Raw genomic sequence first — 25,205 nt, forward strand, 5'->3', positions numbered from 1 at the left:
TAAATGAAAGTATTTATTAAATATCAAAACTACTTTAGTACTAGTGCTTTCCATTAGGCTTTCTAGTACAGGAAAGCTCCCTTCTGTGCACCAGTCACAAAGCGTGTGAATTATCTATGCAGATTAATTAGCATCAACAAGCATACGCATTTACAAATAAAGCAATTCTATAGGACCATAAAGTAATTCTATAGCTTTAAGCTGTTACACTGGTTTGTTTGAGTTTTAGGCTTTATAAGCTGAACCAATTTTTTTTTAGTGCAGCTTTTTAAAATTTAAGAGGGTGGGAATTGCTTTTCTCCATGGAGATTATAGACAATTAGGCACCCAACTCCCTTAGGCATCTTCAAAAATCCCAGCTCTAGAATCTAGAGATGGAAAAGTCCTGTTCATAGAGCTGACTAGAGCAGTGGTTCTCAACCAGGGGTACTTGTACTCCTGGGGTTACGCAGAGGTCTTCCAGGGGGTACATCAACTCATATAGATATTTGCCTAGTTTTACAACAGGCTACATAAAAAGCACCAGTGAAGTCAGTACTAACTAAAAATTCTTACAGACAAAATGAGAAAGTTTCAGTAATAGTGTGCTGTGACACTTTTGTGTCTTTTTATCTCTGATTTTGTAAGCAAGTACTTTAAGTGAGGTGAAACAGGTATGCAAGACAAATCTGGTCCCTGAAGGGGGTACAGTAATCTGGAAAGGTTGAGAACCACTGAGCTAGAGGACAACAATTCCATTTCACACCAGTTTTCAAGGGTTCAGAACTTGGTTTCATTCCACATCAGAGCAAAATCAAAACCTTTAGTGTTGTGATGAATCTGCAAAACAGGCGACTACAACTCCCATCAGCCCCAGAATCCCTTCCCTATTGCACTTTCCTTTTTTCTTGCCAGGTAAGAGGAAATGTCCTGAACCAAGAAGTAGACCAGCTCTATTTGGGAGTAGGAGCCGCATGGCAGCAGGGAGCTGGAGAGAAGCCCAGGAACTGGGGACAGAGCCACTTGTGGAATGGGTTATGGATGCTGGATGATACAGCTGGGTGTGGATCTGTCTGGGATTTATGGGGGAGTAGCAGCAGCTGGACAGGGAGCCAGTGCAGAGGGGCCCCAATGAGAGAGACTAACTGAGCCTGGCTTGGAAATCCAACATGCGCACACCCCATTCATGGCCGCACAAAGTCATGGGACATCCTGATTAACCTCCTCCTGGCACTGGCCAAGGTGGCCATTAACAACACTAGGAAGAGGATGCTAGACAGGGAGGTGTTCTGCAACAGTGGGGCCTATTTCCTCCCTTGGCTCACGTATCCAGGCAGAGTTCCTCTGGGCTGCATCCACTGGCTCCATCGACACCTTTGAGGAGAAATTGGCACTGTCTGGGGTTCTCTGCTCCATGTCCCCCTCTGGTTCCCTGCTTATGATCTTGAGATCCTCACACCTGTTCCTGTTTCATCATTTGTTGTCCCCCATAATTATTTGAGCCTTGGGCTCAGTAGCTCCCCCTTAGGCTGGGGGAGGGGCCTGTAGCTGTGGGGGGGCTTGCGCATGCCCACATCCTGAAACTCAGTTGGTGCAAGTGCCTGTTTTCTAGAATAGAGACTGGACTGGAGAGGGCACCCCAGGCACAAGAGCTGAAGAGCCCTGACTCTCAATTGGACGGCCGCGTGGATCCAAACATGAACTGCTATTACTCACTTTGAACTCTAGCTGTTTAAGCCTCTGTACCTAGGATATTTGCAACCTTTCCCTCTCCTGCCAGCCCTAATAAAATGCCCTTTCACTTAGCCACGTGTCTAGGTAGTTACTGAGACCCACCAGGGCTAGCGCCTACAAGGCCTAGCGGCTGAAGCTCCTGCAGTGCATGCCTCTGAGTTGCGGTACATCTGCACGCTACTGGCACCCTAGGGGTTTGGTGTGCTGGGCGGCCACAATAATTAGTCTGTTTCACAAAACAGAATTGTGTCAAAATGTCCGTCGTCTGATTGACAAGGTCAGGTTTTCAGTTTGTCTGTCTTCTTCTCTGCACTTGCCTAGAGAATCCCCCATGGGTCTCAGAAATCTCCCTGTTAAAACCAGTACGTCTCCACAAAATGTTTTGTTTCAAAAAAATGTTTTGGTGCTAATGTTCTGATCGGCTGTACTCCTGGGTCATTGAGTCTGCCTGCCAGTGCCAGGTTGTGCCCTGTCCCATAGCTCCCAGTGTTCTCTCCAGTCTAGTTTCAGTGTCTCGAGGGACTGGGGATTTTGTCAGTTCTCTGGTTAAATGATTTCACAGGCTAACAAATGTCAACATCAGGAAGTTTGCCCTTATACACAGTCTAAACTTCCCCTTGCTTAATTTCTTCCCATTAGTCCTATTCATCCCCCCTTTCGTGGTTCTAAATAATTCCCTCTCTCCTAGGGATTCTGGATCTTCTGTCTGCAGCCATCTTATTACAGTAACACATCCTGGCCGTTCATGTCTATAACTGACCACACCACAGAAAAGAAAACGTTAAGCCTTGAGCAGTCAAATATAACTTGTGCGAGTATAACTAAATAGTGCATTGATCCCTGTGGGGGCATCATTTGCTAAGGTGTGGGAGGAGGGGCAGCTACAAGCAAAGTTAGCGAAGGTAAGTTACCAAGGGCTAGACTACACTTCAAACTTATAGTGGCCCAGCAGTGTCAGTACAGTTGTGCTGCTGTAAGAGCGCTTGTGTAGCTGCGTTATGTCGACGGGAGAGAGCAATTTTGCCAACATAATACAACCACCTAAATGAGCAGCAGTAGCTACGTTGGCGAGAGGGCGTTTCCCACCAGCATAGCGCTGTCCACACAAGCACTTATGCCGGCAAAATTTATGTTTTTCACACCCCTGAGCGACAAAAGTTTTGCCGGCATAAGTGCTAGTGTAGACAAGGCTCAAGTTAAGTTACAAGGAAAGTTAAGAGAAATCCCATCCCAGTAAAATGAGATCACCCTAAGGGGTTTTAAAAAAATAATCTTTGTCATTTCTTTAAGCCCCAATCTAGAAGGGCTACAAAGCCTGGGATGTCCATGTGTGTAACCAAGTGGAGGCTGTTCCTGCTAACACTACTGGGCATGGTACCTTCTACCCTGAGTAGTCCCACAGACCTCATACATTACATACACTTTAATACATCCAGGAATTTCTCTAGTCTTACAAACACACTTATTTTTTCTCTACGTCTAGTTTCCACCTGAGCTGATTCATTCTGAGGTCTTCCCTCAATGCCACACACCCATCTCAACTGTTGGAAAACTTGACGGGATTGGCAGTGTCTGTGATATTGCTACTAGAAAGCGGGAGGAGAGCACATGCTAGCGGAACACAAGGGCGGCCCCTCCCCCTATTGGCCAGCGAGGAGGAGGAGATCTGGTTGGTCCCTTGCTCTCCTCTTTCATTAATTTAAACCATAGCTTAGGCTATGAAGGCCGGGCTGTGTGTCTTTCTTAGTTATCTCTCTGCCATCTTCCTCTTTTGTCTTTTTGCATTCTTTTCATGCCCTCTTACAGATGCAGAAACTAAGGCACTGCATAGAGCGGAATAATGAATTTGGTCACACAGCCAGTGGCATAGCCAGGGGTAGAACCTGGAGTAATTTGTGGTTCTGTCCTCTTTCTAATGGATCACTCTGTCCACACCCACTCAATGGGCCAACTCATGATATTGAGCACTACAGTAATTGTTGAGTACTTGTTGCTTATGATGAGAGAAAAGGGGGGGGGGGACGGGTCTGTGTGTGAGAGACAGAAGCAGATTTATTTAACTTGCAAAGTTTATTTGATCACAAAGACTCTTACAGGGTTGACTTGTGTGAAATTCAGTCTGCACACATGCAATATATTAATCAAATCAGACATCAGCCAACTTTTCTGCAGGGAGTATATTTGAATACACCTTACTTGGCTTCCTATCAAGTGTGTATGTGACTGTAGAGATGTCTCCTTAACCAAGACTATTTTTTTTAAAGTAACGTTTTTAATAAATATTTATCTTCATATATAAAGGTAGTCTTCTTGATTAATTTGAAATGATTGCATTTATAAATAAAATCTTAATGGGATAATGGTTCTTGCTACTGGTCATAATCCATCGGTTGGTTTTTTTTTTAATAAAAAATCAACTGCTTATATAGTTAAAGCAGGATATAAGAAAACAGAATTTTAAAAACTGAGATCTGATAATTGAGGATTAATTTTTTAACTCTCCTTTCCATGTAGAAATGTGGAATAATTTTTTTAAACTACGAGAGTGAGTGCACTGAGACAGTTCAATATCCCAGACATATAACATAAATATATTTTTTCTCACATACAGTGTAACGTCTTTGATTCAAAATCCAAGTGAAAAGCCTATATACATGATGGGAATATTAAGCCCCAACCTAGAAGGGCTACAAAGCCTGGGATGTCCATGTGTGTAACCAAGTGGAGGCTGTTCCTGCTAACACTACTGGGCATGGTACCTTCTACCCTGAGTAGTCCCACAGACCTCATACATTACATGCACTTTAATACATCCAGTAAAGTTGAACATGTGCTTAAGTGTTTGAAAGAGTGAGGCCTAAATTCATACACCCTCATCTGCATGCACACATACCTCCTGGACCTAGATCACATAAAGACTGCAGGAGTAATCCTGTGCATCTTAGTAGTTCATTTGAGTTCAGTGGGACTACTCACTGCATATGTTTTTGTTAGATATTGCAAATTTCTGGAGCCAACTGTCTATGAAAAATATCAAAATAATGGAGTGATTGCTGATTTTTTTTGTCCCCAGACTCCCTTATGTTCTTTTCTCCATTTCAGACACTCCTGGAAAGTTTTCAGTACCTGGGAATCCAGATACATTTCTCAGATCTCGGGTCCAGTTATTCCCTGATCACTTCTAGAATAAAGAAAGATTTAGAGGAATGGTTTTTCCTACTGATTCTGTGGGTTAAGCTGAACTAGATGGAGGTAGTTCCCAGACTACTTTGCTTATTTCAGCAAATCCCAGGAAATACTCCTGCAAAGGAGTCTTCTGGCTTATATCAAAAGTTTTCTAAAGATATTTGGAGGGGAGAGAAAGCCAGTATCCAGATTAACAAACTTTGGTTAAGGAAGGAGAGTGGGGGAGGGCTACTCATTCCTAAACTGATTTTTTTTTAATGCTTCTGCATCTGGAGGTATACTATCTGGCTAGGTGGACCAGGCGGAACAGATGGTAACTTTGATCATTCTCCCATTCATGACTCAGTTACCTCCTTCCATTAGAAACCGGCTGGCAACACATCTTTGAAATTTGGCCTACAGGTTAAAACATCCTGTATTTTGCAAGGTGGGGGGGGGCTGTGCTTAATTTATAATGAAAGAGGTACTGCGGCTCAAACAATTTTTGTACTTTCGTAACTGACACAACAAGCCCAGAGGTGCCGGGGCTATGAACTGCCAAGCCTAGAGGTGCCGGGACTCAGCCCTGGCAAGCCCTGGCACAAATTAAGTACTGGTGGGTGGTAGATTTCTCTCCTCCACAGCCACTCTGGCTTCCCCAGTCAAAGCTTAGAGTGATGTATTTCTCCATGTCTTATGGAATGTTTTTTTAGCTGCATAGTTTTTTATGTATGTACTAAATGGTTGTGTATTCCCACCATATGTAGCTGTTCTGCGTGATCCTGTCCTTTATATAAAGCATTTACTTTACAAAATAGTAATATTTTGCTCATAAATAGCAACTTTTATCCTGGGATATTGAAGCATTTTACACTGACCCAGGAAGCAACAGACCCAAAAGCTCGAAAAGTCTTTTTAAATGTGGATTACAGTTGAAGTCTATGCTGAACAGTCACCCAAGTGATGAGTTAAAACTCTAACAGAATTGTCTTGGGACATTTGGAGAGAGCCGAGTATAGGCTTTGTTTTTATTTAAAGTTAATTTTAGTGATGTTATATTACACCACCAAGGGTTCAGCTCTGGTAGCGACAGTCTCGAGTTCAACAGAGTTGCTTCTGGTTTAGATCTAGAGCTCATAGGAACACATGAAACCATGGGGAAGTAACACAATCACAAGGTCTACTGTCTTTTATCAATTTTATTAAAGTTACCAGCAAAGTTCTGAATATCCCAGCATATACTAATCCTAGATATACCCAGGCACCACATATAGGTACAGACATACTCGCGTCCTCCTAGATAGTGTAAGGATCTGAATGGTGTCTCTTGGAGTGATCATCAGTAAAGGGATGGTTCGTGCTGGAGTTTTCCCAGAGGGAGCTCTCTTTTCCCAGTCTGGGCACCGTCTTTTATAATGTTCTTTTGACTATACCTATCAGCGCATGGCCATGAAAGTGTCAACCCTCTTTTTTCTTATTGGTCTGATATCCCCAAAACTTGATACCCCATTTCCTACAGATTGTGTATAGTTCCCTTTATCTCATTAACATTGATACACAACCTGTGCCCTGTGTCTAAGGCACGTGTTAGAGCCGAATGTGCCTCTAAAGCATTTTTGTGATTTAAAATTAATCTTCCACCCAAATTTTCACAATTTCACCCCTTGGTACATCTTTTGCCATAATCTTAGGGTATCAGGTTGTTCTTTGGTCACTTATTTATGTCGGCATTTCTTATCTCTAAGGCCTAAAATATCTAAGCTAAATTCCAAGTCTAACAGGCCTTGCATTTTAGCCTTTCTTACTTAGATACCTAATACATAATTATCACTGCTAAATACTAATCAGTCTTATACTTACATAATCCTATAAACCAGCTGATCATGAGTTCTTGTCCTAGTTTTTACCTCTACTTTGGGGGAGGCATGTGTTATTCACCCATTTTACAGCGTGGATAACTGAGTGGTCACACTATATCATCCTGGGAGTAGAAATCCACCCTGTAATATAATAGACTCAAGTCACATCCATTTAGCCGTGCTGCATTGTAAAAGGAATGGGCTAAATGTATGTGCTAGCATAGTCCAGGCTAATATGGTGTGACTTTTTCCCCTGCTAGTGGCTAGGCCACATACTGAGATTTGAGTTCACTGCGGTCTCTGTCCTGAGGGGTCTGGCTCTTTAGTTCAAATGGTAAAAGCCCATGCTTTTAGACACAACGTTTCCAGGTGAAGTCCCTACAGACAGCCTAAAGCGGGTATTGGTACACTTGGCCGTTTGGTCTCTAAACCCTAGACTACATTCTGTTTCCAGATGCGGAAATAGAATGCTGATTCATAGATTCCAGTACCAGAAGGGACCATGGTGGTCAGGTAGTCTGACCTCCTGTACATCACGGGCCATAGAACTTCCCCAAAATAATTCCTCGAGTAGATCGTCTAGAAAAACAGTCATTCTTGATTTAAAAATTGTCAGTGATGGAGAATCCATCATGACCCTTGGTAAATTGTTCCAATGGTTAGTTACTCTCACTTCCAGTCTGAATTTGCCTAGCTTCAACTTCCAGGCACTGGATTGTGTTATACCTTCCCCTGCTAGATTGAAAATTTCATTATTAAATATTTTGTGCTCCAGGTAGGTACTAATAAACTGTAATCTAATCACCTCATAAACTTCTCTTTGTTAAGCTGATGCCCAGCATTCTGAAGGCTATCTCACCAAAAGTTGTGTAATCCACTGGTAAAGTATGTGTTGCGTCCAGAGGCGATGCAGGCTCATGTGCCTCTGCAGATTTGCTGTTTGCACAAACTGAATCTGCTGCCCTGCTCTGCCTCCCCCTCGGCCACTATTGGCATGCACAGGTCGTCTCTGGTTGTGTCTGCCTCTGAGGGTTGTTCCTCATAGATAATAGCCTGTTTCTTGCACCAGTTACTTCTGTAGGTCAAGTGAAGGAGGATCTGAAGGTTGTATATTTAAAACTTGTTGATGACCCATATTGGGAAAATATACATGAATGTGAGGCTATTGAAATTGCTGAAATGATTTTGCATGGCAAATTATTTTATTTAGAAGTGAATTTGAATGTTGTTAGTATTCAGTTTTTTGGCACGTGTAGGGCTTATATTTTGGTCAGTGGGAGTAGCTCTCTCTGTTAAGAATAGGGTTAATTGTAGGCACTTGGTTGTAGTGTGATTTCAGGAGACCGAGATGGATGTGTGGGAGGTTTTGCCTGTGGGTGCAGAGTGGAAGATGCTCTGAAAAGGTCAGAACTTGATTTAATAACCAGTGTTGCCATTTCTTGTGATTTTTTTACTGCGAATTTCATGATATTTGGTGGTGGTCGTAAAGCCCCAGTTCCCGAGGTAAGTGATTGTTAGAGAATTTAAGCTTTCATTTTAGAAAACAGTAAGTTTCCAGCCCTTTTGATTATGGAGCAAATCTTGAAAACATGACTGGAGTGTGCCCGGAAGTCTCAAAAGCCAGAGGGCAAATAAAAAAACCCTCACAATTTATTTCATATATCTCATGATTTTTAAAATAATCTCATGAGTTTTGTGACGTGACTCATGATTTTTGAATGCTTAGGGGTGGCAATACTGTCTTTTCAGAAAATGAGCCTTACTCTCAGAGCTGTGTAACACTAGCACTGACTGGGGGACTGGATGCTTTAGGGCAATGCTAATGAGCTGCAGCACTTTCCATCTGTAGAAAAGACCATCAGTTTGAATGATGCCATCTCAGAATTAAAAGTTGTTCCACTCTGATGGATGACTGGCAATCCCTACGTGAGAATGAGTTGGGGGATTCACAGTTCCAACTCCCACATCACGAACTCGGCACCATAAATTTGCACTAATTGGCAGATTCAGCAAAGCAGCCATGGAGACTAAACTACCGCTTCTGCCCCAGTGGAGGTCCCAGGCCCCTCAAAAGAGAGCCATCTTGGCAAAGCAGCATGAGGGTTGCTTTCCTGCCTGCTGCCCTGTAGATAAGCAGAGGACTTCATTCACCAGGGTGCTCAAGCCAATTCCTGTCACCAACTCTAACTACATGCAGTTTTTCGCAAAGTTATGTACATATGCAAAATACTTCAATATATGCAAATTAGCTCATTCAATAATTTGCATAAATGTCACTATGGAGCAGCACAAATCTTGGCAGCTATGTGTAGGAGATGTGTTGCAGGGACAGAGGCACAGCCTGATGTCTTCCAGTCTATCCTCAGCTGGGCTGGTTGGGGCAATACCAATGGGACTACTGCAACCAGCATATTTTAGAGCAGCCCTTAGGCTTCTGTAAACTGTGTCCTGGACCATTTCAGCCTTCAGATCAGGGAAGTGAAAAGATGCCACGAAGGTACCTTTCCTCACCAACCACACTCCTTATTTTCACAGAATGTAAGCTCAATGAAGGAGAGCACCTAGGTGGGGGACGAAAAGAATTCAGTGTAAACTCGCTGTATTTTAAAAGGTTTTTGTTTAAGGGCTGGTGTCTTGGAGACTACTTAAATGATGGACATGAATTAAATCAATGTCAATAACACTTCAGTTCTGTGAGAGACAAGGTGGGTGAGGTAATAGCTTTTATCTTTCGAAAGTGTGTTTCTATCTCTTCCGCCAACAGAAGTTGGTCCAATAAAGATATTGTCTCACCCTCCCTGTCTCTCTCATATCCTGGGACCAACATGGCTACAACAGCACTGCAAACTTCATTTTTGTCGGAGGCTAGCATTTTTTTTAACAGCACTTAATGTTTAAGTTGTTGTGTTTTGCCATAGCCTCCTGGTGAAACGTTGCATTCAGCTCCCCTCCCTTCCATGGCTCTTCAAAAGGAATTACCCTGACAGGGGAGAGAGATGCTGGGGCAGTCCTGCCTGTAGGCAGCAGACAGGATCTGAGCCTGAGAAGCCTATTTCCAGAGAAACCGGCTTAAAGCTCTCCCGTTTTTCACCTTTCTCTAGTCGTCCTCATTCTTGTTCCACTGCCTGTCCCTCCTGCTTCCCCCACTAATCCAGCATTTTGGAGGCAGAGCCTGTTTTGTGATGGGCTATAGCTGCTGCTCTCTGTTCCACATAGCTCTTCCTGCTAAGCGCTGCCTCCCCTAGAAGCTCCACCCCTTACTATGATGTATGAAAGAAAGGGAGGCTCTTTCAGGGAAGTAGCCGGGCTCTGGCTCCCAGAAGCCTCCAAGGGGAGGCCTTCCCCTTGCTATGCTATAGCACAAAAAGAAGGGAAGGGGAATCCTCGGGGTAGCATCAGCCCTTCCAGGAAACCCATCAGCCCTTCCAGATTTTATTGTATTTATTTTTGTGAACAAGGCCCCGTTTAGGGCTGTAACTGACCCTGGTCCTAACTATTTTTCTTAACATGGTCAGCCAATCCCAAGCATTGGAAACTCACGATTTAGGCCACATAACAATAATGAAATGGTCTTCAAAGTCATGAGTTGTTTGGGTTTTTTGTAAAGTACTACATTTGGAATTTTTCCCCCCTCTGTGTTTTGAGCTTGTATGGGGTCATGTCTGCAAGCTTTTCTCTGCAACTTGCGAGGGCTAGGGCTTGTCAAAATAATCTGAATGGAACATTTTCATGTTGGAAAACCGTGCTTAGTCAAAATAGAAATTTTCCATGAGTAAAAGACTGGGTTTGATTGGAATTTTCAATTCGGGCAAGTTAAAACAAAATGTTTTGAACAAAAATGTTAAATGGTTTGCAAGAGCTGGCAACGCTTCTGGGAGGATTAGAGCAGCACCTGAAACTCAGGTCCAACGTGAGAATCATTTGGGGATTAATGCCGTAGTTTTAAAGAGAGGAATAGTAATTTTTGAGGAAACAAAATCTTTGAGCCTGTCTGGAAAAAAAAATCCTTTTTCCCTCCAAGGACCAACACATAAAGGGATAAGCCTGAGCCACAAGAAGTGTTTTGGCTTCCCAGCTGCATTATAAGTTCCAAACTGGATTCTGCCTAGTTTATGTTATAATGATAAAGACAGTGCTCAGTGCTGTACATGCATCACAGGCTATTGGTATGCTAACCCTAATGACCAGTTGTGCAGCAGCAACACGTCTCTCTCATCACACTCAAGGCAATATCACACACAAACTTAGATAACAACATGACTCAGATCGCTTGTTTTACACCAACCATTTATATATTTTCTGGGGATTAGGAGGAAACTTTCCAGTGTTGCCAACTCTTGAAATTTTATTACAATTCTAATAATATCTGCTGTTTTCTTAAAAGTGCAGCTGCTGGAATTAGGTTATTATGATGGAATTTTGGCTTTAATTTTGTGTTTTTAAAAAAAAAAGTACGTTTGTAGCCCTTTTAGCTGTGAAGAAAGTTTGAAAAAGTGAACCTTAAATGCTTCAACATCAGAAGGGGAGTAAATGGAATCCAAAGTGTATTATTTTTGAAATCTCATTATTTGAAACCAGTCTCATGATTTTTGAACTTCTGGGGGTCAGCAATAATGTTTTTCCTGAGTGCGGGTTATTCCCTAACTGCCTTCTGTAGGATTTCTTGCATCTTCCTGTGAAGCAATTGATACTGTCAGTGATAGGATACTGGACTAGATGGAGCATACTGGTCTGAGCCCATATGGCAATTCCTGTGTTCCTACGTTTACAGGAGTTCTTTCTGGTGAAACCGACAAAAGTCCGTGTTCCTAGTTTGCTCTTCGTTTAGAAGTCATTTAAACTGTTACATTTTCTGCAAGCAAATGTTGATCCCATTTTGTTTTGCTCATTTTGTCACTGCACAGTAAGGTCTAATCATCAGCATTTCTGAAAACATTCATGTGATCAGTTTTCACATGATCCCTAATTTCATGGGTTGTTCGTTGTGTTTTTTTTTTTTTTTTTGCTAATGCTTTGAAATGCAATGGTCACACAATCCTCTCCTGTAATGTTTTGTTCCGTGCTTGCCTGTATTACAAAGCTCAGACCCCTATGGGATACTCAAGATCACACGTTAGTGATACAGTCTCTCCAGCTTGCATTGGAATGAGACAAGAGTTTTTCTGTGCTCTGGAAGTTGTGGTTCTAAACATTCTCCTGACTGCCCCACTAATGCTCTGTGATTCCGCCCTACCACATCCCAGTAGGGTTACTAAGAAGTGATGTCAGTGGTGCAGACCCGCCCACCCCAGGGATGACTTTTCTTGTCAGGCAAGATCTCCTCAACTGAGGAGATACTTAGGGTGCCCAGGAGGCCCAGCCTGACGGGCTAACTGACATCTGAAATGCAGCAGCTGCTGAGTGTCCTCTTCCTAAGGAATAGGACATGGGGATGAGGGAAGCAAAGCACCACACACCCCTCCAACATCACACATACCAGCACCAGTTTGGGAGAGCTCATAAAGAGCACCCCAGTCGAAGAGCCTCTCTGTTTTCCTCCCTATTTCCTGCACGAGGCCACAAGATGATTGACACAGGCTTACAGAAGCCTCTCTGCTCTCTGAGCAGGGAGGACACAAGGGCCAGGCTCCATGAAGGATGGACAGAGAGTAGCTCGTTGTCATGAACTCTGCCCACTTCCTTCTGATCCGCATCCGATCTCTGCGTGAAACATGTGACCTCGCACCCAAGCCTGAGAATCGGTTAGGCTACTGTGCAGCTCCCGGGAATGGGAGACCAGGACCTTTTTCACCTCAAGATTGGCCCGTTGTCTGTTCTCGGTGGTAACTGTGTCTCAGTGTTTACCATGAAAACCAAGAAATAATCCTCTCAAGGTCCAATACAGTCAGTTAATGTGCATCTCCAATGGGACCATCTCCATTACAGCCTCAGATCTAAGGCTTTCTGAGTAGTATAATTAGTGCAGGAAGGTGAATGGTGACCATGTTTGCTCTCAGCAATGCCATGGGTCTGTTCAGTTGTCAGCAATCTGACATTGTACTTAATCAGTAAACCAGATTACTGTTGGGGAAGCCATAAGAGATTCAGGAACTTGTCCCTAAAATCAGTATGGCATGGTAGGTATATATATGCCAATTAATTATTAAATCTAAGCATTAAAATGAATAATACATTGGTCTGAAATGAAGTCAACCTAAGGTTTAATCCCACAAAATCCAACAAATTCAGACAGATCCGTTATGGCATCCTGAAGGAAATCTCTCATGCGTAGGCAATGCAGCATAATGGAAGATGCTGTCATTGAGTCTGCAGCACTGGAAAACATGACATATCTCTGGGCAAATATTTATTACACACACACACAGACACACTAGCTAAAAGTGCACAGAGATGTACATGCTCGGCCAAGACTGCAGCTGGTGTAAATATATGTCTCTCCATTGATTTAGGTGGAGCGATGCCAATTTACATCAGCTGCGGATCTGGCCCGGCCCCACTGAGTGTGTTTCTATCTTGTATATCTAGTTTAGCCCCATGAAAATGGATGACTTATAATGCCTTCAAATACTGTGTTTACATTGGAAATGCTTGACAGGCTCTTAAATAAGCAGTGCTACCAGGTGGGCTTGTAAGAAAGAGGGTATTTATAAGGAAAGGGTAATGGCCGTATCTTATTACTTCGTGCATTTGTGTGACTTTACACATACAATTTATTAAATAAAAAAACAATTAAATAATTGATGGAATAAAAGCAGAAGATTTGAACATCTTTGTGCTGACAGTTTTATCCATGAAATTATTTTCTAGGTATAGAGGACACATACTGTTTTGATTGCTTGGAACATGTTAATAGGGCAGTGTCAGAATACAAATCATATATTTTGAAATAAATACATTCTTATCTATGTTGTTAATTACTAGTTATTAGCTTCCAGATCCTCCGTTCTATTCACTGGCCTGATTGAAATCGGCTGAAGAATTTAGTGCACAGTGAATACAGGATCATGCATTGGTAGCACAATAAATGCAGAGTGTTAAAATTGAAGAAGTGTAGAAATCTTGTTTACTTTCCACTATTCTGGAAATTTCCAGTGTTTCTCTCAGCTTGGAAAATGAAGCTGAATTCAGTTTAATTTTTTGTTCTATGTGTATTCACTCAATCCCACTCTAATGCACCTCCTCCACCCTTGGATGGGTTATCAGTGGTGAACCTAGACCTCTGGCTCTAAAAACTTGATCCTCTAATGCTTGAGCTAAAAGAAGTGATTCTGCTAGTTCAAAGGCTAGCAGCCTCATAAATTCTGGGCTAGACATTATAAGGCGGCAGAGTACCACCCTTTGTAGGTGTGGATTACACCCCTACAGCTCCAATCCTGCAACTGGACCTGTGCAGGTAGAATCCAGTAGTGGCCTCCACATAATGCCGTTTTCTGCCCCATGGATCCCTTGGACAGTGGATTCACAGCACTGCAGTAGAGTTTACATGTTTTTTAAAGGATCTCATTGTTTCCAAATTTAATGGAAACATCTGTGTTCATACTAGGGGTGTGTTTTAACACAAATTTGGGGATTTACTGAGTTGTCCGTTTTCTTTAGCAGGATTCTGTGTAATGCTGCTGTGTGCATTGACAGTGTAAGATTTTTTTAAAAACAAATAAATACGAAGCCCTGTAGCAATAAATGAAAGAGCTGAGGTTACTGAAAAAAATGCATAGATTTGAGTAAACTGGGTTAAAAATGAGGACTTTAGGATTGACCTTGCAAAATAAATCACATCCATAGCCTTTTCTCTTTTAAAAAAAATCAATTTGTAGTAGCAATTTGACTTTCAAAGAGCCGGCTGAGGTAGGATGTTGTTGATGCACAGATCAAGACGTGAGCAGGGATTGCTCTGACAAAATAGTCCATTGACTTCAGTGGGACTATTTGCATAAGCAGTGACTACTTCTGTGAACATGGGTTTGCAGGAGTAGGTTCCTTATAAATGTTAATTGATAATATGTTCAGCAACCTTGGAGCATGTTATGTTTTTCTTGTCAGAGTGCTGCATGTAATACTGTAATATTCCATCTCCAGACAACTAGAGGATAAATCTTAAGACGAGACAAATATTTCCCAAAAATGTGTTGCTTAACTAATATGAGGTCTCACAAGTATGAATCATACATTTTAAACAGTGACAGCATTGCAAAATAAAATTCCAAGGCTGGCCTGCCCTTTTTTCCCCTGACCAACTCTGTTGCTCATACACTTCAGTATGGCAACGTGGAGCATCCGTTAGATTTTAATAACCAGTGGTATTTACGTTATCTTATTCATAAGGCATCATCTTTGGAAAGATAAAGTAGTAATTTTCCTAACAGTCTGTAAATTAATATATTAACTGTTGTGTTTTTCCCCTCCTTTTCAGGAACAAATTTGTCAGTCACTGATGATTTAATGCCTACATCGTCCTGGAACATTTCAAACGATCTAGACAAAGGTAAATGGAGAGAGAGAACAGAAAGACGTAAAACCAAGTTTTAAAACCTCACATACTTCTTTTTGACTTTCTTATCCAAATCAGCACGTAAACAGGGGTGGAGGGTGAAATTAAGACAAGCCTTGTTTGCCTCATGATCATTTGACGTGTAATTACATGCAGTTCTGTGATTTTTGAAGAATGTTGTGTTGATGGGATCCTGCCCCCCACGCCAACCAATAAAATGTTCCACGTGGTAAAAATATTTCAAGATGTGAATTAAAGCAGTTTATGACCTGCCTGACATTTCACCTGGTGGATCTTAGGATCTGGATTCAAAATTAATAAGCATTGGCCAGAATCAGTTTGTCTGTATGTGTTTTTCTATGAAATTTCAAGACATTAGATTAGCAGAAGGGGAAAATGCTAAATGTTTGTAAGCAGTAATTATGTGAGAGTTTGGCCAGATTGAAGGGTATAAATTGTGAGAAAAGAAAGAAATGTATTTCTCATTCCCTTTCATTTAATGAGTTAAGCAGCACAGATGATTTAAGCCAGATCGTTCAGCCTCTTATTTAGCCTTAATGTGAAGCCTCTGACTGCATCTTTCTGTACCAGTTTGGTCTCACAAATACTTCTAGTGTGCCTTTTTTTTTTTTTTTTTGTATTTACATAATGTTGGTAGAACACTTTTAGTTACGTTTGCCTAACACTTTCATTTAGAAGACCCTGTTTTCAGTTGCTTGTAACTTTTCCAAACTTTAATTAATTTCCCATGCCAGCTGCTGCCATTTCAGAGAACAAAATTAGAGGAAAATATGTTGTTTTGCCCATTCTAAAAAAATTGCACATCTGTTTCAACCTCTTGTCACAGATGTACCTTTTGCCATCCACGTGAAATTCTGCCAAAATCCGGTCACATTAGAAACCTGTGAAAAATCACAGTTCACATATCCTCAGTAGAGTCTTGTTAGAGTTTGGCTGCTAAATCCTTCAAAGATTCCATTGCACTGAGCATGCTCCAGCCCCTCGTAGCTGCTATGTGCTGACTATGCATGCACCATCACCTCAGAGCAACTGCAAATGTTGCATCGCAGTGCAGTAAGGGCTCAGCATACCTTTCCCTGCAACTGCATCTGATAGGGAGAAGTGCCAAGCAGCAGAGCTGAGAGCAGGAAGATGTCTCTCGCATACTCTCAGAACTCTGCCTGCTAACACCAAAGCAGCATGGAGGAGAAAGAAGTAGCCTTTGACTGCGATACAGAGCGGTGAGGAGCTGGTGGAGAGGATGGCAAGAGCTGTGAGAAGAGGGGAGAGAGAGACTGGAACAGGAACTGGTTTTATGGGAGGAGGACTGAGATAGGGACAGTCTGGAGAGGACATGGGTAAAAAGGATCAGGCTTGTTGTGGGACAGGGCAGAAGGTTTTGTAAGCACTAACGCACAGGATTCCTGAGTCTCAATATTCCTTAGCTGTCCGCGAATAGCTGTGAAACCCACTGGCAAAATGTCTTCTCTCTCTCCAGTGGTTGGTCCACAGAGGATAACAAGCCACAGTTCTACCGTGTCAGTTACTCTGTTAGCTCAAATGGCAGAGGCCAGTGCTATAGATCTAAAAGGTTCCAACACTGCTCTTGGCCCATGTGAAGGTCAGTATGGTTCCAACTGAAGGAATTTCTAGGTTGGTTTCTTTTGTTTTTTTTTTTAAACATAGGAAACTACATAGAAAAGATAGAGAAAGTGCATTAAAAATGTAAAGGTCACAGAGTTGAGCAGTCAAAAGTTAGGAAAGTCCAGAATTATGGTTGTGTTATGCAACCTTAATTTGGGCCCGTTGTGTGTATGCGTTATGATACACATTTTAGAAGGTGATCACCTACTATTTTTTCCTTAGGACCCTTACACAGGATAGACCATGATCTGGGGCTGAATCAGGAGGGAGTGAAGGAGACTGTTTGTAGGATCCCAGCTTTGTTGCAGAAATTGGAAGGTGTGTAGTGAATGAGGCACAGGACTGCAAGAAGAGTAAGCAGGGCCTTGTGGTTAAGGCAATTGAATGCTGCCTTGGGGAACTGGATTCTGTTCCAGTGTCTGCCTCAAAGTTCCTATTATGCTAAGCAAGTCACTTAAATCAAACGTTTCACAGGTTGCCACCTCATTTTCTGTGTGCCGACCTTGAAACACCTGGGGTCTGATTTGCAGACAAGATTCCTGTGACCAGACCCGTTTTGTAATCACTGTTTTGATTAGACTTTTTTTCAGATGGTAGCAAAAATAGGTCTAGTCACCAGCCATTCTTCTACACTAGGGTTAACACGGATGGGAATTTTTTTTAGATGTCTGCAGTGTGGACATGGCCTGTGACCCTCTGAGGCAATTTAAAGCCTTTATACTGAGATTCAAGGCTATCTAAGTCGATGTGATGTATACACTTCAGAGCCAAAAGAAAGTATATGGTAAAGATGTGGGCTACTTCACTGTACACCTTCTTCCATTTTCTCAGCATGCAAGTTACACCAACTAGAGTTTGTATTTCCCGGTAATGCTACCAACATTTCAGTTCCAACAGCAAGCGGTGGTGCGAGTGTTGATGTAGACAAGGCTGTAGCTGCTGCCACCATTTTGAGCATCAGGTCATTTTACTGCTCAGAGAAAGGTTTCTGTGATGGCACTGAATGTGATTCAGTCCCATCTACACTGGCAGTTAAATTGTTTTCAGCACTGTTTCAGAGGCACCTGTTAATAACAGCCATTGCTGACAATTGGGTAAAAAGTTCACTGTGCTAATCCACTTGGAATGCAACAGTTATCACCTGCTTGAAGTAAATTCTACATTCCAAGGGGATTACCACTTCATCCTTATCCTCAGCTCTTATTGTCATTTCTACAGAACTGTAAATTTACACAGGTAAAACATGGATTTACAGACGGAGATTAAAGTCTAAGAGCCTGATTCTGTAAATGTGCATGAGAACAAAGTAACACACATTTTGTCTTGTATAGGATAAAAAAGTGGCTTTTTTTAAATGTTAGCTACCGTGTCCTAACCAGTATGCTCTGAACTCTAGCTTAGGTAAGGCAAGTTGAACTGTAGCACATGCTAGTCAGTCGAGTTGAAGCCTAGAAGGAGAAAATTGCATTTACACTTCAATTTCCACCTCACTAGCACCTAGGATTTAAAGAAATCAGCTTCCACCTGTCTTTCCCACCATCTGGCAGGAGGTCTCAGAAGTCCCAATAAAACAGATTTTAAAGCCTATGGTTCCCAGCCAAGTTTCCCAATTAAGCAACTGTTCCTATTAATTGGCTCTTACTGTACCTACTGCTGCTTGGAAGTTAACATCTCTTGCTTGAATATTTCTTTACTGGTTTTTTAACGTGGTATTGTTAAACAATATTACAAAAACTCAATGTGTAATCATTTTAAAGTTTTCTCCCAGCCTGCCGGCTTCTACAGTAATTGATTCACAAGTGAGCTCCGTTTAAGTTTCAATTTCTATTAAATAAGCCAAATCGACAGCATTAAACCGTTGCCTGTTTATTCTTTTTAACAGGAAATGAAATTTAAAAGAGAAGCAGTCACCCGTGAAGAGCTGTTGAAAGCACCAATTGATGGGAGGGAGAAGGTGGTTTCTCACCAAAACCTTAAAACAAACAAACTACACATCAAAATAAAAATAATCACTTTTAAAAACAGCAGAATCTCAGTCAGTGCCATTTTCCTCTTTTTCTTCTACCCTTCAATTATGGTGCCTTTCCTGCAGGGAAAGAATGTCATGAATGAAATTGAAAAATTCAAATGTGATGAAAAAGATACTTAATTTAAAATGAAATGAAAACTACTCCCATGCACACTTCAGAAAAAAGGACTTTGTGGTTGGAAGACTGCATGTCAGGAGATCAGTAACAGGATACAAAGCCATTCATCCCTTGGTTGCCAGTTCAAATATACTTTAGGTCAGGAGTAGCTGTTAGTTACCACCGTTACAAGAGATGTCTGCATATCTGTAAATAATTAGGGTGCCCATAGAGGGCAGTCAAGAATATGTAGCCTAGTTCATGGGTTTTGTAAGACCAATAGAACTGCTTGTTGCTGTGCGCTGCACATGGCTGCTTTTATTCTGCTCTTTACATCTGCTCATAATGACCACCATGTGATGGTAGTTCAGTGTCATGGGTGAAATAAGTTGATGGTCTAAGTCTGCCTCCCGAACAACAAGTTTGGCACAACACCAAATCTGGACTGTTGCAACATAACATACCTGAGGATAACCAAGAAGGCCATACAGTACTACAGCTTTTTAAATGTGTAGTAGTTTGGTTGAATAGGTAGGGCAGGCCATTGAGAAGTCATTGCACTAGTGTTCCATGTTACACTGGCTGCCAGAGAGTTTGGCCTGTCTTGTTATCACTGAGTGATTGTCTCCCTGCTTGGTAAAACAGCATGAAAGGTAATCGAAAATGATCCCCAGGTGTAGAGACAGAGACTTACAAAGGAAAGAGATTTTACAACAAACAGGACAAGGTAGAGGAAAAAAATGTATCGGGGAGAAGGAGAAGAGAGAGAGAAATACTACCTGGGAAATGGAAATCAGAGGTAGGCCAATGCTGAGCACTTTTGAAAATCCTCCCCATAATGCATTTGGCACAGTATCAGAATCATGCTTTCTGGATGAGAAATTGTGGATAAGAAGAAAGAAATTCTGGATAAGGGGCATAGCGTTTACAACAGGAAGCAGATTAATGTGGGACGCTTGGACATACTCTCATTTTCCCATACTATTGTACTTTCCCAACAGCCACACTCTAGCCTTTCTTCTCTATAGTTATAACTGTGCTGCAGCTTCAGGAAATAGAAAAGAAAAATGTCTCTCATCTTTCTTTGCCATAACAATGGATTGTTGTTCAGTTCCGGGGACTGGAAGTCAGTAATTCTGTGCAAGATACGTAACCTTTCTGTGCCTCAGTTTGTCCTTCTGTAAAATAGGCAATACTACTTCGAGGTTACCAAAGTAGTGGCCTGTAGAAGATTATAATTTAGAGACGCCCCCTCATAAGGGGCAGTGTTATGAACATAGGAATTTGGAGAAGTGCGTGGAGGCGGGGACTGGAAACACTGCATGGCTGTGTGCAGCAGTTCACCAGAGATGCTCTCCAGTTTGTTTTATTCAATTTTTATTCCTTTCTCCTTCACTGGTTTGTTATTTAATGAACCCCAAGATTGTTACATGCCCGCAGATTTTTCTACATGGGCTTTTTTGCAGAGTGCATCACATGGAGGATGCTATTTTGCAGAGCATGTTGCTCTTCCACCGTTGGCGTGGTGAGGTCACACTGCGGGGGCAGGCATATGCTCTTCCAGTATCTTCAGATTTAGCACTACATCACTGAAGAAAGCACAATAGCATCCACTTCCTGAGGTGATTGTGAGGCTGATTAATGCATGTAAAATGCTATGAATGCCTCTGAAGAAAGGTGCTGTGTCAGTGTGAAATTGTATTAAAATGGGGGCTGGTGGCTTTTATTCTCTGTGATATTCTGGCCTAATGCCATGCCAGAGCTTTGGATCAAGGCTTTTAAAAGTGACTTAGTTTTTGGGTGCCCACCTTGAGACAAATTGAAGGAGCCTTATTTTGTGCTGAGCAGTCTCCCTCTGAAAATCAGGCCCCATAAAGAGTCTCAGGTTGGGTGCCAAAAAGCACTAGTCACTTTTGAAAGCCCTGACCTTGGATTCTAAGCTCCATCTTGGCTTTTGGACCCACAGAGGCGATCTTACTATGACATCTGAAGCAATCTGATGCACACCACTCTTCAAGGGCAAGACCCCTCAAAACAGGAAATACATCACCATTTCTGAGACAGAAATTCAAGAATCTGGAGGAGAAGTGTTTTGATGGGCATACATTCTGTTCCACCTTTCACACAGAAAATGAATATGTATCCACACAGGGAACATACTTTTTAAGACAGGTTGGGAAATTCTACATTCCTCTGCCAGGCAAGATTTCCTGCATAGGTCCTGAGAAGCTTGTTAATTACAGCATATCTTTAGAACAAAATTATATTACTTCAGGGCAGTTCTTGTCACAATTATAGGTTTAAATATGGCCCCATTGAGATTTCTTCTAACTTTTTTAGTATGTTGTTGCAAGTTATTCCTTGCTGACAAGTCATTAACTCATGAAGAAATGACAGGTTTTTATGTAGCCTTTTTTTTTTTTTTTTGGAGGCCAGTATGAAGTAGAATGTTTTCTGTTTGATCTAGCGTTAGGGTTATTGATCCCTTAGATCAGTACTTTCCATCTCTTGAGTGGAGCCCCCTGTTTGATGTGCCACCCCTGGGCTCCAAAATGTGCCATCGTTACTACTTCCTGGCTGAGTCTCACTTGTCTTTTGTTGTTTTTGTCCTCCTTCCTTCCCCCACCTCTCTCTTCCCCGCTCCTAACTCCTCCTTTCTCCTGGCCTCTTTTTCTCGTCTGTTGGTGGCTTTCCTCTTTTCTACCCCACCCCCTACCTCCATTCCTCCACCACCCCCTACCACACAGCCAGTTTCTACCTCACCACCACTACCACCGCCAAAGATAAACTCACTTGCTAAAGGGACTCCTGCTCTCTGTACTGGAAAATATTGGAGTTATATGATGGATTATTCATTTCTGACCCACATTAGAATAGATAACTGATGTTGGTGACCTTCATTCAGTTGCTTCTCCTCCCACATGCTGCACACTGAAAAGGAAGAGGTGGTTTTTCCTTTCATTGGATGCCTATTTATTTAAAAGGAGAGAGGGGGAGAGGGGCTTGAATATGAAGAGGAGTCTGTCTGTGCCTAATACAGTAGAGAAACTATTCAGGAGCAATTCATCCTTAGGTAAAGATAACATCAGTAACACTGACAAGGAAGAGTCACCTTTGAAATATCTCCGCCCCCCTCCTCAATTGTGGATATCATTTGATTTTTGCAGATGTTAATTGGAAAGGGACTCACTTTTGAGCCAGTCACAACCACTCTATAATGGACCAGAGGGGCCACTGCTGAGAAAAGCCAGGCACTCCACGCCCCCTCCCCAAGAGCCATACATTTTACCTCACAGCACTCTCCACCCTTGCTGGTTTGAAGACTGGGAATGGCTCCCCTCTGTTTTCATTTGTCTCTAGCCTCTCTGAGCTGTGCATTCCTCTCCACATACCAGCCAAGTATCCCATTGTGCAGCAAGAAACCTGAGTGACTGCCTCTTTCGGACAGAGTAGAAAAGGAAACCATGGTTGGTCACTTTTCTGTTTTAAAATGACACAAGACTAGGCCAAAGCATTACCTGCTACAGAGTTTCTGCCCACAGAAGTGAAAGGTCTCCAGGGACAGCACCCAGTCAGGCGGCCACTAAAAGGTTTGCATTTGCGAATCATCTGAATACATTGGTCCATTCAGACTGAGTACTCCTCTTCTCCAGACTGCTCTGTGAGATTTCTGCAGGGAAAAGCTAATTTAAGGTGAAGTAATTGGCAGGCTTATTGTGCCACTCCGGTTTGTTTGTTTTTTTTCACTGATTGTGACCTGCATTTCTGCAGAGTGCATGTCCAGCTCAGCTAGGACTCGGGGGAAAAATTCTGCCGATTCTTTATCTTCATGGGAGAACCTCCATGGAGCTGGTGATAATGTCTCCTCTTCCTTTCCATATGTTGCTTCTCTACTTCCCCCATTCAGATCTCTGACTCTTTGGAGAGCTGCCCTGTGCACCCTGCCATGGAATGTTGGAATCTCCCTTTCCATGTGGGTGAGGGAGATGGTCATACAGAGTGTTCCCTCACCCTACCGGCCTTGGAGACATGATTCGGCAGTGTTAGTGATCAGTGTTGCAATAATATGGTGAATGTTATCAGATCACTGACTCCTCACAGTCCCAGCAGCTTTTCAGTCATGTTTCCAGTTTTCACAACAAAGCAGTGGCCTGTGAATTTTGCAGCTGTTGTTTATCTACTTTTTGTATTTCATAGCTCATTTGTTTTGGCAAGGAGGTGTAAAACTGGACCATCTTTCCTGGCTTAGGAACCATTTTTATTTCCTGACTAGCAATGGGTCCAAGCCACAGAATTCAAACTCCCCGAAGTTCAGAACTGTCCAGAGCTAGGGTTTTGTTTTCAGCCCATTTCTAGCTGACAGACCTCATTATTATTATTATTATTATTATTATTCAACTTTCCTATTGTGATAGTGCCTATCGGTCAACCAGATCGGGGCCTCATTGTGCTAGGTGCTGTACAGACACATAATAATTGACAGTCCCTGCCCCAGAGAGTTAATTACTTGATGGCAAGAGTCAAGATTTTCTATTGTGGGCAAAAGGACATGCCACAATCAATCAAGAGTTAATTAATTTAGTGCGGGCTAAATCTTTGGGTCCCAAGAGTATGTGCACCCGAGGGCACCTCTATGCATGGATCACACCCTCCCCATGAGGTATGGAGGTTCATTAATTTCTGTAGCAATCATCCCACCTTAATCAAATGTCATGGGAGGAGTCACCATGAGTGGGGGGAAAAAAAGGGAAGGGAAGAGAGCAGGAGGAGGAGAAGGGCTGGGGAGACGTGTTGTTCACTCCTGTTCTCAATGCCTACAGATAAGGCAAGTTAATACAACCTGATGCTGCATTAAAATTTTTCTTCAGAGCTCTCTCCATGCTGAGGATCCCTCTAAAAGGGGCACCCCAGAACTAGGCACCAGCAGGGAGCTTGCTGGCATTGTGATTTCATAATTACCTGCTGATGTGCAGGGCCTCTGTGTGACTGTATCTGTACCGCTGATGTGTACTCACTTTGGGAGGTGGACCCCTTGTTTTTCCCATGGTGAAAAGCAAACCCTGCCCACTCTACTGAAGAACTCAAGAACAACTGTCCCCTTCACAAGTATGTCCAAGCAGCGTCACTATCTGGCCATCAGTTTTTACTCCCTTTGATCTCAGTGAGAATTCAGCCTGCGCGAGGACTGTATTAAAAAGAAAAAAATAATAAGACCATGTTTATTTGGCTCCATGCCTTTGGAGACGTCTAGATTTTCCCCCTGAAATCTCTCGATATGAATTTGATTCATGTGATGAAAGGGAAAGAATTACAGCCTTCACATTCATGCACAATTTACCTTGTTGTTTTCTTTTATTATCTGGGGATATTCAGTAAATCAAAATTCTCTGGATGGGTCTAGGGATTCCGATTCTATTTGTGGGGTCCCATTAGTAGTCGAGGCAGTAAATTACTGCTACTTTGTTTGAAAATTTTTTTAGCTACAGTACATTAGCTCCTTTTGTTTGCTTTTCCACTGACGGAGTGTACATTTTTATTTGAGAATTTATTTCTTGAATGTCTCATTTATTAATAATACCGGGTGTAAAATGTGAAGGTCATAGAACAAAACCTAAAAAAGAAATCACCTTCAGTAGCATACAGAATTCCCCTTAAAGCCTTTCACAAAATGTTTAACTTGTATTGGGGTTTTTTTTTTTTAACCCTAGTGTGAGTAATGAAAGTCTGACCATTGTACATAAGGTAAGTATATATAATAACCTTTTCCTGGGTCATCCAGCTATCTTTGTTTGTTTGAAAGATTGATAGATCACAGGGTCAAGGGACGTGTTTTATTGTAAGTTTCTGTTCCAAATTTCCTGACATTTTTGGTTTAAAAAAAAATGGACCTCTAAAAGGCAGAGAAAAGACTAATAAGAACCAGATCCTAAAGTGATTGTATGTCAAAATGTCAAAAATAACAGCTTTTCTTTGACTCCGTAGCATTAATCTTAAGGTACATACCTTTACATACACACTGTTTTTCATTGGTTGAGTGTTTGTGTGTGACCATTTACTACAGAGTAACTTCTAAAGTGACAACAAAATCCCTTGATGGTTTTCAGTAGTTTGGTTTATAGCCTGATATGGACATTTGTTTACCTATTCCGAATCACTTCTTTGTGATTAAAATTTAGGGTCCTCCTGCTTGTGCTATAAAACTAGATCCTG

At 42.0% G+C, this 25,205-nt stretch overlaps 1 protein-coding gene across 4 annotated transcripts in view; it reads left to right on the forward strand.

Moving 5' to 3' along the window:
* ROR1 (receptor tyrosine kinase like orphan receptor 1) overlaps positions 1–25,205 on the forward strand; it is a 218,707-nt gene that overhangs the window by 135,809 nt on the left and 57,693 nt on the right. For 2 of the 4 annotated variants that reach the window (XM_067535419.1, XM_067535420.1), the window contains exons 2-3: positions 15,148–15,219; positions 18,752–18,823. Coding sequence is in view for 2 of the 4 variants with exons in the window: in XM_067535417.1 (XP_067391518.1) it covers positions 15,148–15,219 (72 nt within the window). In the remaining 2 variants the exon portion in view is untranslated. The remainder of the gene's footprint in view (positions 1–15,147; positions 15,220–18,751; positions 18,824–25,205) is intronic. The other 2 variants (XM_067535417.1, XM_067535418.1) reach the window with 1 other exon arrangement.

The sequence above is a fragment of the Emydura macquarii genome, unplaced genomic scaffold (assembly GCF_026122565.2).
Source record: "Emydura macquarii macquarii isolate MOO-44397 ecotype Brisbane River unplaced genomic scaffold, CSIRO-AGI_Emac_v2 contig_3506, whole genome shotgun sequence".
Classification (NCBI taxonomy): domain Eukaryota; kingdom Metazoa; phylum Chordata; order Testudines; family Chelidae; genus Emydura; species Emydura macquarii.